This window comes from Chrysemys picta, chromosome 8 (assembly GCF_011386835.1).
Source record: "Chrysemys picta bellii isolate R12L10 chromosome 8, ASM1138683v2, whole genome shotgun sequence".
Lineage (NCBI taxonomy): Eukaryota > Metazoa > Chordata > Testudines > Emydidae > Chrysemys > Chrysemys picta.
Genome location: NC_088798.1, coordinates 60,350,788 through 60,370,254, shown reverse-complemented (window position 1 = coordinate 60,370,254; position 19,467 = coordinate 60,350,788). Strand labels below are relative to the sequence as shown.

General features: G+C 44.8%; 1 protein-coding gene across 12 annotated transcripts in view; it reads left to right on the top strand.

The window, feature by feature from the left end:
- Nucleotides 1-19,467, top strand: part of RABGAP1L (RAB GTPase activating protein 1 like) — a 525,894-nt gene that overhangs the window by 488,202 nt on the left and 18,225 nt on the right. For 9 of the 12 annotated variants that reach the window (XM_065554561.1, XM_065554555.1, XM_065554560.1 and 6 more), the window contains one exon: nt 17,492-17,584. In XM_065554561.1, coding sequence (XP_065410633.1) covers nt 17,492-17,584 — 93 coding nt within the window. Of the gene's footprint in view, nt 1-17,491; nt 17,585-17,880; nt 18,047-19,467 lie in introns of all 12 variants that reach the window. The other 3 variants (XR_010589791.1, XR_010589793.1, XR_010589792.1) reach the window with 1 other exon arrangement.

The following is a 19,467-nucleotide window of genomic DNA, read 5'->3' as shown; positions in this document are numbered from 1 at the left end:
ATATTTACTGAATATTTCTGCCTTTTCTATGTCATTAATAAAAATGTTACCATCTCCATCAAGTACAGGGCCTATGCTGTTGCTAAGACTTCTTTTGTTCCTAATATACTTTAAAAAATCCTTCTTATTGTCCTTAGCTCTGCCAGCCTGGATTTTTCCTTGATATCGTTAGCGTCCGTTATCAATTTTCTACACTAAATAACTTCCAATTTGTATTGATTGCCATCTTTTTTCCTTTTGTTATATATTATTTCTTAATGCTGCCTTCACTTCACCACTAACCAGGATAGGCATTTAGCCAACGCTGTCCTCTTTCTTGGTTCTGGATTTGTGGCTTTTTGGCCATCTAATAAACTCTTCTTAAAGAACTTCCAGTTTTCATTCACATTTTTCTGTCTACAATTTCCTCCCACTCAATTTCACTCATAATTTTCCTCAGCTTTGGGAAATTAGCCCTTTTGAAGTACCCAAGTAAGAAGTGTGCGTGTGTGTGTGTGTGTGTGTGTGATATATATAGATATAGATATAATTACTAGTTGGGACTGTCCTCTGTTTGCCCATATTGAATGTAATCAGGTCATGATCCCTGGTTCCTAGGCAACCACCAACTTCCAGTCCAGTGATGAATTCATCCTTATGTATCATAATGAAGTCCAAAATAGTACTTGGGTTGGGTGCTATGCCTTTTATGTTAGAAAATTATCATCCATAATTTTTAGAAGCTCTAATGATGTTTCACTCATGGCTACATGAGACCTCCAGCATGTGTCTCTCCAACTGAAGTCCACTGTAACAGCAGCATTTTTCTTTCTATGCATTACAGGGTGCTTGGAAGATGAAACATGCTTCACTGCTGTAAGCACTAAGTATGTTTTGCATAAATAAGACAATAACAAATGCAAGCTTCACTTCTCTGTTTGTTAGCTAAAAACCACCAGCTTTGGAGGGATTTTCATATGAAAATGAATTAGCTAGGACAACAAAAACATCTGAACCCAGTTTCCAGTGGAAAAAAGCAATAAAACTCTTTATAGAAGCCTGACTTCTCCCTAACTGGTGGATGGAACAAAATGTAAACGCTCACCTATCTAGGTGAAAATTTGAGTTAAAAATAACTTTCTCATTTAGCCCTCAGTTTTATGATTCTGTTTTCACTCATTCTGAACCCATTTATTGCAAAAAGTTTTATCACATTGCTAATCAGTACAGAGGTTGAACAGTGCTTCAGTATTTCTTTTTATCCTTGCTCTTCAATTTGTGCTCTCGTGCCTCATTCACTGCACACCATTGATCCAATCTGTATCTATTTGCTCTACTCCCCTAGCCAGAAAATACAGGAAGGGATACAGGTGGTATCTTCCATAGAGAACATCACTGTGAATTCTCCTCTGGCATCTGCTATCCACAAACCCAGGCACTCGGTTCACAAATTGTCTGTCCGTCTGTGGTGTTTATAGCCTCCTTCACCGGAATAGCTGAGCACCTCCTGGTCTTTAATGTTTGTGTGCTCATAACACCACTGTGAGGCAGGGAAGTGATATTACTGCCATGTTACAGAGGGGGAACTGAGGCACAGAGAGGCTAAGTGACTTGCCCAAGGTCACACAAGAAGTCTGGTGGAGCAAGGACTTGAACCTGGGTTTCCCAAGTCCTAGGTTAATGCCGTAACCACTAAATCTCCCTCATGTCAAGAACTGCAGTTTTCAATAACCTTTTCTGTACGATCTGTAGACAACTGGTGCTGTGAGAAATTAACAGGCACTCCAGCTCCGCCATGGTAAAGTGAATAGGGTCAGCCAATTCTCTTATCACGTACATTAGCTGCAACGCCACTGGCCTGTTTTACACTCCCCTGCAATCCCTTCAAGGAGTCTGAGCTGTTGTGAAAGGAATTGGAAAGCCAGTTTAACCGGTTATCTAGGAATACCTAGCACAGGGTTGTTTACTGTGCAGAGTGGGGCTGGCCCTGTGCAGCTCCTGGCATGGGGTGTGTCTGTCCGTGTGGTGAGGAAAAGAGATGGCTGGAGAACTCTGGCTATTCTTTGGGAAGCTGCTGTAAGTTAGGGGTCCTTGGGACTGTCTCCTTCCCCTGGGTTCAGCACTGTATTTAACTCACATGTTACAGCACTGCCTCCTCCTCCCTGTGTACTGTGACACTGTTCTGCCGTCCTCTCCTAGCTCCCCAGTTGCCCTCCTTCTCATTGCAGTGACTAGCAGAAGGATAAGTGGAACATGGGAAGCTGGGAGAAGAAAGCCCCAGCTCTTTTAGACAATATATATTGCCCTCATTGTCTTTCTGAAGAATTGACAGGTCTGTCAGCAGAGCCAGCAGTGCCGTTCTCTAGTTAGCCCTGAGTGATCCCTTTACTGGAACCCATTTCTTTAGTTTGGAGCCAAATTCTGAGTCCCATGCAGAGCCGGCATAAACCAGCTTGGAGCCAGGGTACAAAGTAGTAGTGTTACCACGATATGGCCACTATGGCAGTCTCCAAGTTGGAGTAGTGGCCACAGTCTACAATGTAACGTGCCTTTTGTATTCGATATTTGGCTAGTGGACCTGCAGTGTTGGTGGGACCTACTGACAACTTCCCTCCTCGACCCCTTCGTTACCATGGGTAGAGCTACCATACAGCAGTGCTCTGTGGCATAGTGTGACAGCGTCCCTCTGGTGTGTCTCTGTGTTTTTTCTCCCCATGCAGAGTGTAGCAGAACCCCAGCAATTCCACACCTTTGTGAGCCTTGTGAACTTGCCCAGGGAGCAATCGCACCTCGTATGTAACATTCCCTAAGACTTTTCACTGACTTGGGCCTGGGGGGCAAATTGAATTAGAAGCTCCGGTGTCGGCAGCATTATGATGGTAGGAGACTCTTTCCTGCCCACACAGCTACTGCCGCTCATTGGAAGTGGTTTAATTATGTCGACAGGAGAGCTCTCTCCCATCGGCATGGAGCGGCTACACAAGCTGCATCGGTACAGCTATGCCACCGTAAGCTCGCTAGTGTAGACATGGTCTAAACTTTAAAAGTGAGAGACATCCCTCATACTGAGTTTGTGTGATGCTACAATCACATAAGATAAACAGGAGCAACAGCAACAATCCAAATATATGTAAACATGACATTTACAAAAATTAAAACGTGGCAATGGATTGATATGAACCAATGGACAAACCTGATGATGGTACAACCGCAGTTATCCACAACTCTGATATCCTGAACAGGATCCTGTCCCCCGTGCCTAAACAAAGTGACATTTCCCCTAATTATCTGATCTTACGCCATGTCCCCCAGGATAAACTTATTTCGATTATATGATGTTGGAGACAGGAACCTTGTTTGGAATGTTGGTCCTGGCCTTCCTTAAATGATAGATAATAAAAATATTCTTTTTGCCTGCTACTTAACTATCTCACATGGGCATTCTGAGGCCTAATTAATAAAATCCTTAGATGAAAGGGCTATAGAAATGCAAAATGTCATGCCATTGACCACTGGCTTTAGGTATATGGAAATTCTTTGTAAGGATTAACCCCCAACGTTAGAAGTGTCCAAAGCATCTCATGCCACTGGCTCTGGAGACTGCCATCTGGAATCAGGAAAACTCATCACCGTACAGTAGAATATTTTCAAAATGTCTCTCTAGAATTCCATGAGTTCCTCTTTCTAGTCTGATTGCTACCTATGCATTTAGATACTGAATTGATGATCCTGTTGTTAGGATAAAATAAAAACTGACCCAAACTTCAGCCCAACCAGTTTTCCTTGACTTCCAGTTAGGATTTGATTGGGATTCTTCTTCTTCTGCAGATTCTTTATTCATGAAATCTGTGTATACAACCTGAAAAATAAGGTGATTTGTTTAAAAATTAAAAAAAAAAGTTCTCTCACTGAAATGAAAGAATATTGGTAGGTGTAATTGCTAAGACTGCCTTGCTGCTATAAAAGGAGAATTTGTGTAAACTCCTCCTTTCTGGAATATTAAATGGAGATTCATGCTACCTGTAAAGGAGCCTTTTCATATAGGTTTACACCAAACAGTTGGACTTATGCAGCAAAACCTATCTCGCTAGGAAGCTTTAACGGAATGTCCCCCTGATAATAGTGTAGAAGGTAGAATAGCATGAGGCACTCAGATTCCATAGTGATGCATGCAGTGCAAGAACCTGAATAGACTAGATTAGAGTATCAGCATCATTGATTCACCTCTATCCTTCACTATGTGGAGGTTGTTAAACAGAGCAACAAGCACTGTTCTTCTTCAAGTGCTTGCTCATGTCTACTCCATATTAGGTATGTGTGCTTGTCACATGCACCAGTGCCAGAAGTTTTCCCCTCAGCCGTATCCGTAGGGGACTCGCTCTGGTGTCCTCTGGAGTGGTACCCACATTGTGCGGTATAAGGGGTGCCTGCTGGCTCCCCCTACCCTCAGTTCCTTCTTGCCGCCAGTGACAGTGCTGGAACATCTGCTGCTTCGGCTAGCGTTGATTCCATCTCTGATCTTGCAAACTTTGAAATCCTGTAAAATAGTTATACGTAGTTAGTAGTTTTCTTAGTTACCCTTAGTAGTATTCTCAAACTCTTTGTTAGTCCCAAACGGGACCCAGCTTGGGGTTGGGGCATGCCCCAGTCCCCAAGCTTTAAGCCCTGTGATCGCTGCAAATGGCCTATGCCCATCAGCAATCCCCATACCACCAGTCTAAAGTGCTTAGGCAAAGGGCACATTAGTGACAGGTGCCATATCTGCAAGTCCTTCAAACCTAGGATGAAGAAGGAGCATGATATCCATCTAAGAGTGCTCCTAATGGAGTCGGCACTCACTCTGGCACCCGGAGCAGAGGACCGACTCTGCACCGAGCACCACAGCCTCTGTGCGCAGTGCTCCCCCGGTGCCATCCACGAGCCATGCGGAGGGCCTTGGCGTTGTACCAAACCCTTTCAAAAATCAACTCAACTCTTCATCGCTACAGCGGATAGGATGAAAAGTCACCCAGTGTCCTCACAGAGGATTTCTAATTGGGTTACCTCGTGCATACGGACCTGTTTCAACCTGGCAGGGGTTCTGCCACCGCCGCCGATTGTCAGATCCCACTTGACGCGAGCACAGGCATCTTTGGTGGCCTTCCTGGTGCACATCCCTATCCAGGACATCTGTAGAGTCGCAACATGGTCCTCTGTTCACAGGTTTACCGCTCATTATGCCATCATTCAGTAGGCCAGAGACGACGCTGAGTTCAGTGGAGCAGTGTTGCAATCTACGCGTCTATGAACTCCGACCCACCTCCACGGGTACTGCTTTGGAGTCACCTCATATGGAATGGACATGAGCAAGCACTTGAAGACGAAAAGACAGTTACCTTTTCTGTAACTGGTGTTCTTCGAGATGTGTTGCTCATGTCCATTCCACGACCCACCCTCCTTCCCCATTGTCGGAGTTTCCGGCAGGGGGGAGCTGGCACCCCTTATATCGCACCATGCGGGCACCACTCCAGAGGGTGCCAGAGCCATTCCCCTATGGATACTGCTGAGGGGAAAACTTCCGGCACCGGTGCATGTGGCAAACACACACACCTAATATGGAATGGACATGAACTACACATCTCAAAGAACACCAGTTACAGAAAAGGTAACTGTCTTTTTTTTGTGTCATGACCTTGCCTGAAGCCAGACTGTGAAGCATATTGCTGAAGCTGAGGTTCTGTTGGAAACTGCTCTCTGCCACCTTCTTGATAATTTTGCCTGAGAAAGAGAGGTAGGAGACTAGCCAATAGTTAGATTGTTGGCGTCCAGTGTTGGGTATTTTTTAGCATGCATGTTTCAGGGCGCTTGGTAGAGGGAAGCATTTTCTCTGAGAGTTTGATCTCAAGACTACTATGAAGCAGCATGGGCTCTGAGCCACCAGTGAGCTGTTCTCAAGACAGTGACAAAAGGAGAAATGGGGAATTCCTCTATCTCTGTCCCAGTTGTTGTTGTTGTTGTTCCAACCTGTGAATTTTCCATGTTCACAGGCTACTTGTTATGATCTCCATATTTCTTCTTTAACAGTGAGTCAGAAGATTTTCACTATAAACCTTAACTTTACCCAGTAAAAATTAAATGTTTCCAGTTCAAATTTGCCCTTTTTCTCCCATGGGGACTTTATGCTTGTGATTAAATTGAATCTCTCTGGAGAATTAAATTCTTTGGATTGCCTGGCATGGTATCATGTCTGGTATATTAGTTCTTTGGATTAGATTTCTTGTAGATTACAAGAAGGATGAATGGAGTCTACTGTGTTCTGCCAAAAACCCACTGTGGCTTCTTTTTCTTTTTTTTAATTTTTTTTTTTTGTGTGTGTGTGTGGACAGAATACTTATCTTATTTTGAATCTAATCCACTATGACAGATCTCAAGGTACCGTTAGAGCCCTCTTAGAAATCTTATTGTTATTGAAAGGACAATTCAGTGATCTGCATCAATGATTACACAATGCAGTGAAGCTTTAAGACAGTTTCATTGTAAATTTGACTATTACATTCAAGCCTTAAATAAGCTTAATCAACTGTTTGAATGGAGCTGTATTGTCCTTCCTTGGCCCTAGTTTAGCTGAATACATTCTTTTTAATACAGGATATTAACTGGAAGAAATTGGTACAATAACTTGTAATACAAGCCAAGATACTACATATGATTTTAATTCGTTTTCACTACTCTGTATTCATAGATTCATAGATTCTAGGACTGGAAGGGACTTCGAGAGGTCATCGAGTCCAGTCCCCTGCCCTCATGGCAGGACCAAATACTGTCTAGACCATCCCTGATAGACGTTTATCTAACCTACTCTTAAATATCTCCAGAGATGGAGATTCCACAACCTCCCTAGGCGATTTATTCCAGTGTTTAACCACCCTGACAGTTAGGAACTTTTTCCTAATGTCCAACCTAAACCTCCCTTGCTGCAGTTTAAGCCCATTGCTTCTTGTTCTATCTTTAGAGGCTAAGGTGAACAAATTTTCTCCCCCCTTTTAGATACCTGAAAACTGCTATCATATCCCCCTCTCAGTCTTCTCTTTTCCAAACTAAACAAACCCAATTCTTTCAGCCTTACTTCATAGGTCATGTTCTCAAGACCTTTCTGAGTATTGGTTAGGAATTTAGTCTAACCTTCTGGTCCTCAGCTGACCAATAAGCCAAACATCATTATAAAATTTACTTACTTTTAATATTAGATATTGTTAGACGGTAAGTGTAGAGAAAGTTAAGCATTCATTGGTCTAAAAAATCATTAGATTGTGGTGGCATCTTGACTTTGAAGTCTGGAAGCAGCCGGCACGTCCCTGCGGCCCCTGGGGTGGGGGGACAGGGGGTCTCTGCATGCTGCCCCGAGTGCTGACTCCACAACTCCCATTGGCCAGGAACTGTGGCCAATGGGAGCTGCAGGGGCTGCGCTTGCGGGCAGTGCACGGAGCCTGCCTGGCTCCCCTCCAGGGGCCGCAGGGATGTGCTGGCTGCTTCCAGGAGTGGCGTGGGGCCAGGGCAGGCAGGGAGCCTGCCTTAGCTCTGCTGCGCTGCCACCCGGGAACCACCTGAGGTAAGCACCCAGACTCCCTCCCAGAGCCTGCACCCCTCCTGCATCCAAACTCCCTCCCAGAGCTTGTATCCCTCACCCTCTCCCGCATTCCGACCCCCTACCCCAGGCTCAGCCCGGAGCCCCCTCCCATGCTCCGAACTTCTTGGCCCCAGCCTACAGTCCACACCCCAACTCCAAGCCCTAACCCCGTGAAAGTGAACGAGGGTGAGGGAGAGCAAGCAACGGAGGGAGGGGGGATGAAGTGGTGTGGTGGGGCAAGGATGTTTGGGTTTGTGTGATTAGACAGTTGGCAACCCTAATACCAAGGAAAAGACAAACAAGTAGAGCTGAAAACTTTAATCACCTACTTCAAAGAAAGTGTGAGAGGAAAATATTAAATGTTTGGTTTGTTTTCCATATAGAAACCAGAGAGAGCGGTAGAAGAGTGCAGAAATAAATCTAACGGAATATTGAAGTTAGCAAATTGAGTTGGCTATTCAGTTATTGGTGTATATGAAGCAGTATATAGAAAGGTGGGTCTGTGGTTAAAGGAAGACCACTAATAAACAAGAGGTAAAGAATGAAAATACTCTGCTTAAGAGTTAGAGCTGCAGATTAGAAATTGGGAGTTCTGTCTCTGGCTCAGCCACTTGCTCACTTTGAAGCCATGGCAGGTCACATAGCATCTTTTTGCCTTTGTTTCCCTATCTATAAAATGAGCATGATAATACAAACTCACATGAAACTGAGGCTTAAAACTGTTTGTAAAGCATTCTGAGATCCTTGGAGAAAGGGGATGTAGATGTGGAATTCATTAATACAGCAGGATCGGTCTGGATTGTCCATAAATTACTAAAACTATTGTTGGATGAAAGAAAACTCTCCAGAAGTTGAGTGGACGCTGATCCCTTCTTGTCCAGGCCACCCATGGCTGGTAGAGAGCAGTGTGCTCCAAGGCCTGAGACTCCTCCTCAAAGAGGGTGACCTTATAGCAGTTGTAGATCTTTTTGTTCCTGTGAACCAGGAGAACAAGCTAAAGATGCAACGTATTATTTTTCCTCACCTGCCATCTGACAGCTCATTGTAATGATCATTGAATGTTCACTCGACTTGATAATGGCATTCTTTTTGCCCGAGTGAGAGTCTTGTGCTTCTTCAGAGGGAAGTTTTGTTTGTTCAGTTCCTTGTGTTGAGTTTTATTGAGATCTACTGCATGACTGGCTCTGTGTGTGTCTCTGGTTGTGAAGAATACAATACAATACAATAAAAATCAAATGTACGGGAATGGAATATGAGATATTGAGATACATGGTTAAGCAAGGTTTATAAATCCTAAATGTGATACAGCGCCATCCAGCCAGCATACGCCTCAAGGTGTTAAAGAAAGAAGAAATCAATATTGCAGAAGCTTTCATGGACACTTTTATGAGTATACTCAGTTCAGCCACAATCCATGAAGAGTGAAACATGGCTAATATAATGCAATTATTTATGAAAGGGCCTAGAGATATGTCAGATGTTTGTAAACTAATAGATCACAGTTTGCGATCATGTGTTGGGCAAACTGTATCATGGAGTTAAAGTGCAAAACAGAATGGATCCAGGAAAAGAAAGAGCTATAATAATTTGTCAGACTCCTTGGAGAATACTACTACTGGAAAGTAGTAGAGACCACATGTCAGTTGTTATGCATATGTAAAGTTTATAATATATGGGATTATTGTTCTGGAGTGGAATGTTTTCCTAGTGGAAGCTTTTTCTCAAATTGCTGGAACAGTATTTCGCTGTATTTGGGTATCCTTATCCAGGGATGATAGGAATGTGGCATAAGTGGAAATATATTTGTCTGAATGGAGATGTCTCTCTTTGAGCATTGAAGCCTCTTCTAACCGAATTATCCTTGTATCTAGCATGACCAGATGTCCCGATTTTATAGGGACAGTCCCAATTTTTGGGTCTTTTTCTTAGGCTCCTATTACCCCCTCCCCCTGATTTTCACATCTGCTGTCTGGTCACCCTACTTGTATCTTCCAACGTAATTCTATCCCTGTCTATTAGTAGCATTAGGGAGATTGTATTACTCACCATTAGCACCAGTAAGAGAATACAAGCATAACATTTGCTCACCGAGTGGGGTACCAGGTACACAGCCCTTGCTCTCTCTCCCACACTCCAGCTGCAATTGGGTTTGGTCCTAAGCAGATGGGGAGAAGGCTGTCTTCCCTCGTACAGACACATAGGATCAGGGCACGATCCTGCCATTAGGAAATCAGAGGAGAGATTGTACAAACAGTTTGTATAGAAGCCTATAAAATATCAAGAACTCACCATTGAACTCTCAGTGAATGGAAAAGTGAGAAAGCAAAACAGAGCAAGCTTAAGAGAGGCAGTAGACACTCTTGTTTCTAGGACTCCGTATGTTTGACTTGTTTTCGATAAACATTTGTGGTTTAACATTCAGGTTCGGATTTATTTCTGCTGCCCTTGGGATGAGTGGTTAAAGCACCAAGTAGAATGCACACAAGTAGAATTCCACTTCCACTCCAGCTCGAGGATTATCTCCTAAACCAGATAAGTAAGGCTGCTCCCAGATGGCCAAGTACGTTTTAAAAATTTAACAAGGAGAACTGTATATTACTGTAACTCCATCCCAATAAGGAGAACTAGTAGTGTTGTTGCTTTTCGACCTGAGTGGCTAGACAAAGTTCAGAGCACTGGGGATGTTCCAGGTGGAAGTAGAAATTGATAGAGTCTGGTATTTTCTTTGATGCTGTCTTGTTTATTTACAAGGTGTGACAGACCACAGGGTACAACCTGGACTGTGGGACCTCTGTGTCCTCTTTAACTCTCTGGATCAGGGTACCCCTCACACTGCTCTGCTAGTGACAAGCAGCCCTTTCAGGCTTCATTCTCACACAGCCATTAGCATGTGAGGGCACACCCAAAGTTACATGCAGACTCTCGCAGCTTCTCATGAACTTTACACAGGGAGACACCAGCAAATCCCCCCAGCCCCAGCCTTGCATTCCAGAAATATACCATCTTACACTGCTCAAGACCTTCCCTTGAGCAGTGCAAGCTCATTAATTAGTTTGCCACTTCACCAAAGGGTAGTGGGCATGCACTTTGTAATCTGAGCAGATTCCCCAAGCACTTTAGACAAACTCACTGGTAAAGCTAAAACATTAAAATAAGTTTATTAACTACAGAAAGATAGATTTTAAGTGATTATAAGTGTTGGGATAGTGGTCAGAGTTCGTTACATAAGAAATAAAAGAGTAATAAAATAAAATTACAGTCAAATCTTAAACTTTATCAGACTAAGCGAGATTTGAATCAGACTAAGTGAGATTTTTCTCACCCCACTAGACGTTGTAAGCAGTTCACCATTTTTAATACACAGGCTGAATTCCCTGCTCAGCGTGGGATCAGTCTCCACAGTTAAGTCTTTTCTTCCAAACGTTCTTGATACCTTCAGAGTAGGGGGGGAGGAGAGAAGTGGACTCATGATGCCACTGTCCCTTATTTTATACTCTCAGTTCATGTGCCTGGAAAAATACTGGCTCAAACATGGAGTCAAGCAGCACATGTCCTGATACTTTGCTGGGTATCCGGAGTTAAGCAATCCCTATTGTGTAGAGCTTGAGCAACTGTCTCTTACTGAATTGTAAATCTCTTGTTTACAGTTCCTCTGCTGGTCAATGGCTAGTGATGGTCGCTTAACACCTGTCTGGGTGTGGGTCACCCATTTTGTTGCCACTGGAGAGCTAGATGTGGGCATCTCCCAGACTCATAACATATTTCAGTAACAACCATGTAGCAAAATCTCATAACTCCGTATACAATGATGATATACATATTTTGACAGAACGAGTTCCAGCAAATCATGACTTTTCATAGGATACCTTAGAAAGCATTCTTTGTACAAATATCATAACCATATAGAAGTGGTGAATGTGGGGGTTACAGGGTGCTATTTTGAGGTACATTATGTCACACAAGGAATGTATGGAGTCTTGCTTCTACAAATGCAGGAGTAACCAAGAACAAAACGGAGCAGTTTCTTAACTTACAGCCCTCGAGCCTCTCCAGCCAACAGAAAGACAGTTTCTTTCTCTAGCTTTTCCCAGGGTCACACTATGCCCACAGGTTACTGCTTGACTCTCTTGCTGTTTGCTTTTGGTTCTCTCTCTATTCTGTTTGTTCTCAGTTCCTGTGTTCTGTTTTTCTGCACACACACCTACCTAAAACAATACTCAGCAAAAACTGCGGGGTGGATTCACAGGTGCAGTGGGTTTGAGTCTTGCTCAATCTTATGCTGAAAGGTTACTTCCAGTTTATCCAGCTGCAAAATGGTACCTGCTCCTTCAGGTTAGGGCAGACTATGGCAGGTGGACATGATGCTGGCCACATCGCTCCCTTGTGTACCATTGGCTATGAAACTGACATGTCTTAACCATGTCAGCCTGATGACCATTGGCTCAGGGGTACTTTACTTTTGTCCTAGGTGGGGTCTTAGCCTCATGTTAGTTGAAGGGGGTGTTGACCCAAGAATCTCAATCTCAATGTGGTTTTAGCAACTCATAACAAGGTTTCAGCCAGCTCACAACAATACCCTAAACCAGACAAGTAAAGCTGCTCCCAGCAGGTGGCCAAGTATGTTTTAAAAATGTAACAAGGAGTGCTGCATACTACTGGCTAGTGTGTTTAGGTTCCTGTTAATGGCCTCTAACACAGTCCCAATAAGGAGAATTAGTCCTCATCCATTTCACTTACAGAACACTAAAATGGTGCCATAAAGCCTCGATACAGTGCTCTTTGTAGTTGTGTGTTTCATGGCAAAGTCTCTCAGTCCTCCTTCAAACATCCTAGTATAGGTTATTGCTTACCCAGCCCATATCTTTATACTGCCTTTTTTCTGCCTGGCTATCTTGTATTACAAAGAAGAGAATAAGGTTGGTCTTGCATTGAACTGGGACTCAGGGGACCTGGGTTCAATTCTCAGCTCTACCACAAACTTCTTGTGTGAACTTTGGCTTTTTTGTGCTTCAGTTCCCATCTGTAACATGGGGTAATAATGGTTTGAGCATTGGCCTGCTAAACTCAGGGTTGTGAGTTCAATCCTTGAGGGGGCCACGTAGGGATCTGGGGCAAAAATCAGTACTTGTCCTGCTAGTGAAGGCAGGGGACTGGACTCGATGACCTTTCAGGGTCCCTTCCAGTTCTATGAGATAGGTATATCTCCATATATTAAATCATATGCCTGTGAGGTGGAGAAGTGATTAATGTTTGTGAGACACTTGGATGCTATAGTGATAGCGGCCATATAAGTACCTAGTTAGATATCAAGATATAAAACACGGAACTTGGGCCTCATGCTTCCTTTGTAAGCTGTGCAGAAACTCCCCCAGCTCTTTTAGATGTTTGGACCTCTGAGGAACTGGTAGGGCTGCATTGAAACCATGCTTTAACCATCACGGCCTTCCAGCAAGTCCCTTTCACCATCCAGGACTGCAGTGGTGTACGCAATAGAAGTGAGTATAATATAGAAAGTATTGATAATGGGCCTGCTTAATGGGTAGTTCTGTTGAACACTAAATATGAAATAAATATTCATATGTCATTAAGGTTTGACTTAAACTCACAAATACCTGAAAGTAAGGAGTACAGGTGACCATACAATTCTTCTCTGGCCTCTTCTGCTTATCTTCCTGTCTAGCCAATCTAATTTATTTGTATCCACCCTCTGTATGTAGAATGTGTGCCCATCACAGAGGTATGTAAGTGAATGACTGTAGATATATGCATATATGCAAACCCAGACCTTGTGAGTGTAATGAGATTTAGCACACACACTTTTGCATGTGCACCTTAAAGATTTGATCCACTATTAATTAAAAATATCAAGAAGCAGGTACATTGATTGGTACAACAATTCATTTACTATTTTTCTCCCTCACTGTGCCCCTTTCTTTGCAGTCTGGTGGCTTTGTCCTGTCATTGATCTGAAATTTCCAATACAGATCTGAAATTTTCAACATTGTCTAAAAGAATTGTTTACCTTGCAATACTGCACTTCAAGGTGCAGCAATTTCTAGTCTAATTCTCCTTTTGCTTCATAAATACTCATGCTTTTTATATCTGTACATGCTTCTCTGCCTGTCATTCCCTTCTTTTTCTCTCTCTGTTTTGTGCCAATAGCCGGTAGATGCAAAGCATCACACAACAGCACAAGAGACATAAGCTTGGAAGGTATCCTAGCGACACGTCATTCTGGGAACCTGCTCCATTTCTCTGAGCAAGATCAAGTAAACATCATGGAATCACAGCAGGGTGGGAATAGATTGGGTTTTGTGTAGGATTGGTTTATTTCCTTAAAATCTTACTTTGAAGTGTACATTTAGCACTGAATGTTAAGGTAGCCTTAACAGCCATAGCGTGGTAAGAAAGAGGAAATGGTTTGTACTTTCCCAGGAAGCCCCGTTTTTCATATAGTTAATGGGGTCAATTGACATATAAATGAGCATTTCCTATTAAATTATTTTCATTCAAATATGTTTTCAGGTAATAATAATAATACCATCTCCCTCTTATCACTTAGCACTTTTCATAGATATTTATTTAAGAGGCATCCAAGTAGAATTCTCATGAACATTTATCCAGAATTATTGCATTGCTTGTATTCTTCCCTGTTTTCCTTATTCTCTTCAAAGTCTTTATTTTAGGGTTGTAGGTATACGTTTAACAATAGGCTGCAACTGTTCCATTGTGCTGTTCCTTCCTGCGTCTAGCACAGATAGGGTTACCATATTTCCACAAGCAAAAAAGAGGACACGGGGGGGGGGGGGGAAGGAGCCCCACTCTACCCCCGCCCCTGCCCTACCCCACCCCCATCCACTCCCTCCCACTTCCCACCCCCTGACTGCCCCCCTCAGAACCCCCAACCCCCCTCACTCCTTGTCCCCTGACTGCCCCCTCCTGGGACCCCTGCCACTAACTGCACCCTAGGACCCCACCGCCTATCTAAGCCACCCTGCTTCTTGTCCCCTGACTGCCCCCTCCTGAGAACTCCCCACCCTAACTGCCCCCCTAGGATCCTACCTGTTCCCTGACTGCCCTAACCCTTATCCACACCCCCACCCCATATTCACACCCCCGCCCCCAGACAGACCCCTGGGACTCCCATGCCCTATCCAACTGCTCCCCGCCCCCTGACAGGACCCCCAGAACTCCTGACCCATCCAACCCCCTCTGCTCCCTGCCTGCCTCGACCCCTCGCCACACCTTTGTCCCCCTGAAAGCCCCCCCAGAACCCCTGACCTGTCTAACCCCCCCCGTTCCCTGTCCCTGACTGTCCCAACCCCTCTCCACACCCCTGCCCCCCTGACAGCCCCACCCCCGAACTCCCAACCCATTCAACCCCCCCTCCCTGTCCCGTGACCAGGGCCGGCTTTAAAGAGCCCAGGAATCAGGCTGCGCTCCGGCCGGGGTTGTGGGGCTTGGGGCTGGGCCGGAGGTGCTCATCCGAGGCTGGGCTGGTGTGCTCGGCCGGAACCGGGGCTGCTGCCCTAGGGCCCGGGCCGGAGCTGCTGGGACTGGGGGTGGTCGGCCAGCGTCGCTCAGCCAGGGCCGGGCTGGCACGCTCGGCCAGAACTGGGGCTGCCGCCTTGGGGCCCGAGCCGGGCCGGAGCTGCTGGGGCCGGCGCGCTCGGCCGGAACCGGGGCCGCCGCCCTGGGGCCCGAGCCGGGCCGGAGCTGCTTGGCCGGCACCTCTCGGCCGGGACCGGGCTGGCGCGCTCGGCTGGAACTGGGGCTGGGGCCCTGGGGCCCGAGCCGAGCCGGGCTGGAGCAGCTGGGGCTGCCGGGTGCCGCTTCGCCCGGGCCGGAGGGAGCCGCTCGGCCAGGGCCACGCCACCCCAGAGCTCTCCTCCTCGCGTCCCCCCAGCCCCAGCCCCAGCTTACCTGCTGCTGCCTCCCACCTGCCCCTGCTTTTTTTCAGACTTCCCACGAAGATCTGATTTGCGGGAAGCAGGGAAGGGGGAGGAGCAGGTGGGCGGAGCATTCAGGGGAGGGGAGGAGGGGGAAGACAGCTGCGGGGCCGGACAGCGTGGTAAGGCTGCAGGATGGGAGGAGCCGGGAAGGGGCTTTGGCTGCCGAGCGGTGCTTGGCCGCCGCTTTTCTGTCCATAAATAGCTGATCGGGGGGAAATCCTGGACATTTTTAGATTTTTAAAAATCCCCCCCAGACGGCTATTTATAGACCGAAAAGCCGGACATGTCCGGGGAAATCCGGACATGTCCGGGGAAATCCGGACATATGGTAGCCCTAAGCACAGAAACTCCCTGTGGCAGTGTATTGCACCTTGCAAGCAGGATTGGCTTCCACATCTCCCAGCTGTAACTCCCCTGACCCTTTCTGCTGTGACTTTGGGGACCACCTCGGCTCTTCCCTATGGCAGGGGAAGAAAATCCCCAAATGGAAAATTGAAAAGAGAAACTATATTAAGCCCCACCCACATGTGTGTGCACACACACATGCTGTACCCTCTAGTGGCCACATGGCCCGATGGCCACCTTTTCTTCCCAACAACCACTATGACAGGGTGGTTGTGGTGCAGCCCTGACCTGCCAGTAGCTGCAATGTGGATGTCACATGAAGCTCTGTACTAGCACAAAATGCTCCTGATTTTAGTCAATTGCTTAATAACAAGGGGGGCAGGGACTAGAAGACTGGCAGAAATATCACAGGAACAGATCAAGGAAAATCATGTATATTTTTATAAATCACTGTGACGTATTCTTCCACTGATGTCCTTGCCTGATGCCAATGTATGCCGTACAGCTAGCAGCTTTGTTGTTGCCTATTCTGGGTTGTATGGGGACATTAGAGTGCTGTTAAAGGTCTTGTCAAAGGAGAAAGTAATGGGAGTATACACAAAGCTACATTGTAGCCAATTAAAAAATAAACGTAAAGCTGAGTATCTCCATTCTACATCTAAGGCTTGGTCTACACTAAACCCCCAAATCGAACTAAGGTACGCAACTTCAGCTACGTGAATAACGTAGCTGAAGTCGACGTACCTTAGTTCGAACTTACCGCCGTCCAGACCCGGCAGGCAGGCTCCCCCGTCGACTCCGCGTACTCCTCGCGGCGAGCAGGATTACCGGAGTCGACGGGGAGCACTTCTGAGTTCGATTTATCGCGTCCAGACAAGACGCGATAAATCGAACCCAGAAGTTCGATTGCCTGCTGCCGAACCAGCGCGGTAAGTATAGACAAGCCCTTAGAAAAATACAGATGCTGTTTCTATATCTTGACTGATTTTTTTGCAAAAAAAAAACAGATGGATGTTTTTGTGTAAATCCAGCTGTCTGTGACTTGACCTGTTTGCACAGTTGTTCACCAAATCTGTCTGATTTTCATCTGTGTAGCTGACTCACTGTATCCCTGCTATGGCTGGAAGTGAGCAATGCAGCTTTATCAGTGTCATAGGGCATCACTTAACTCCGGGACACTGATGGCCAGACTTGGTGTGGGCAGGTGAATGAGAGCAGAGCCACCTCAGTCATGTTCTCCTTGCCATTCTTCGTTTATTCCCCATGTTGATACCTGTTCTCCTGATTCTTATTCAAAATGTTTCTACTTCAGGATTCTGGTTTCCTTTTGAAGTATTTAAAAATAAATGCCATTAAGCTTAGTAAGGATCCTCTCCGCATGTGCTGTATTGATAACTGTTTGGCGTGCCTCTTTTTACTGTCAACAAAAGTAGAGTGCAAAAATGTTACTTTTCCCCCAGCTTTCACCCCATCTTTCTGGTGACAGTGGGATGAAGAATATTCAGTAGGGAATATCCAGAGCTTCTTCTACTTCATGTTTGCAAGTAAAGACTTCTGGAAGCCCTTTCCTGTACTTCTCTAAGAGCATGTTTTTCTGAATGTATTCCAGGTGCCCACAAAGAAGCTGAAGAAATATGAGAGAGAGTATCAGACAATGCGAGAGAGTCAGCTGCAGCAGGAAGACCCAATGGACAGATACAAGGTAAAGGAGACACTATATGGAAACCTACTCCATTGGCTAAATCACATGCACTAGTGATCAGATTTCACTAGTCAGCAAGAGGTGCCTATGTCAGTATTTCACACATACTGGGATATGCCAATACAGTACAGAAAACTATATTGGGAATTAAAGTGGTGGGTCAAATTCATCTAATTTCTTTAATGATTACATTGGCTACTTGGAGACATTCTGATTTTCCAGGAATATTTCAGTCAAAAAAATTGAACACTCGAGAAGCCCTCAAATAGCCACATATAATATTTTTCTTCTTTCAGTTTATATGTTTGTAGGTAACTCTCCTGCTGTTGAGCTTTTACTGGGAATCTGCATGAGACGCTGTGAGACTGAGGGTGATTCTCAACTACTGACACAAAAAGGAGGAAATAATACTTACTGTTTAGCAAATCTGTGCATGGTCACATCCACAAAGACTTTAGGAAGGTGAACTCATCCAAGACTGACATATGGTCCTTGTCATTAATCTCTGTTTGTAGCAAGGTTTAATAATTTTTGTTAGTACAAGGGGGCCCTGATCCCTGCTTGGGGTCCCTTGGTGCTACTGCAATAGACATAATAATGAACAAGAGAAAAATAAAGCCCCAATGATGTGTGAAGCAGAATAATGTTGGTAGTTATTACATTTATTTGAATGCATATCAATTACAGCTTAAAGAGATCAACAACATATGGCCACAGGTTCAAAGTCAAATGTCTTGGTTACTGTGGAGCAGTCAAGTTGTTAGTCTGATAGGTTGATGGTTCACAAAAAAAGGATTAGCTCAACAGTATATCTGAATTTCTGATTTCCAGGGTAATTGGGCCCCAATGCTGAAAGCCGCTCTCTGCAGGCAGGCCCTCACATGCATGTAGCTCCAGCCACACAGAGCATCTTGCTGGGTGGGGGCCTGACTGTGTGACTATCCAATACCTTGTCAGTATTGTGTTATGTACAAGCAGATATAAGTATGCATGATGTTATCCTTTCTTGTGTTTGTTTTCTAATGCTGCATACACAGGCAGATCAGGAATCATTCAGTGAAGCAATTTGTGAATAATTTCAAATAATGAATGAATTTGACAGTTCCATGATCTGCTATGAACAGGGGGAAAAGGCAAAAATGTGCTGAATAAATTTACAAATTATGGCCCAGATACTGCATTGAAAACCAGGTATGCAAACACCTGCACCTGCATAGGGCCCTGTTGGCTTCAGTCGGGCTCTGTGCAGTTGGAGGGGGTTTGTCCATGCAATTCTCAGTGTAGGATCTGGGCCTAGAAAGCACATTTTGCTCAAGCTGTTGACATTTCATCATGGGGGGCTGGTTCTTTTTACTTTATAAAAGTAATTGCCCTGTTTATGGCAAAACTTGGAAAAATATTATTGCACATGTAAGGTAGCTTGCCACTCTTACAGAATGGGGTTTGGAAAAGCATTATTTTGCTCGTACCAATGTTGGCCATACTGAGGGAAAATTTGTCAGGAATGTTGCAGATAATGCACAGATAAGCCAACACAACAGATCTTGTAAAACTTTGCTGAGGATGAACTCAGTACTCATAAAGTCACCTTTCTGCACTCAGGTCCTACTCCTAGCTCAGTTCAGTTGGACTAGAGCCTCTGAGCTTTGATTACATGCCCAAAGGTTGTTCCTCAGATAATACAATAAAGTAATACGTTGATTTTTTTCTACAAGCCCTAATAAACATGTGGCACCTTGTAATATTTTTTATTGTAATATATTTGAATTTCATTATCATTATCATAATGATATATTCTGTTGATTTAGACTTTTATAGGGCAAGTTCTTTCTAAGGTTTGTATTTCATTTAAAATTCAGGACCCTTCTACTACACCTTTTTTT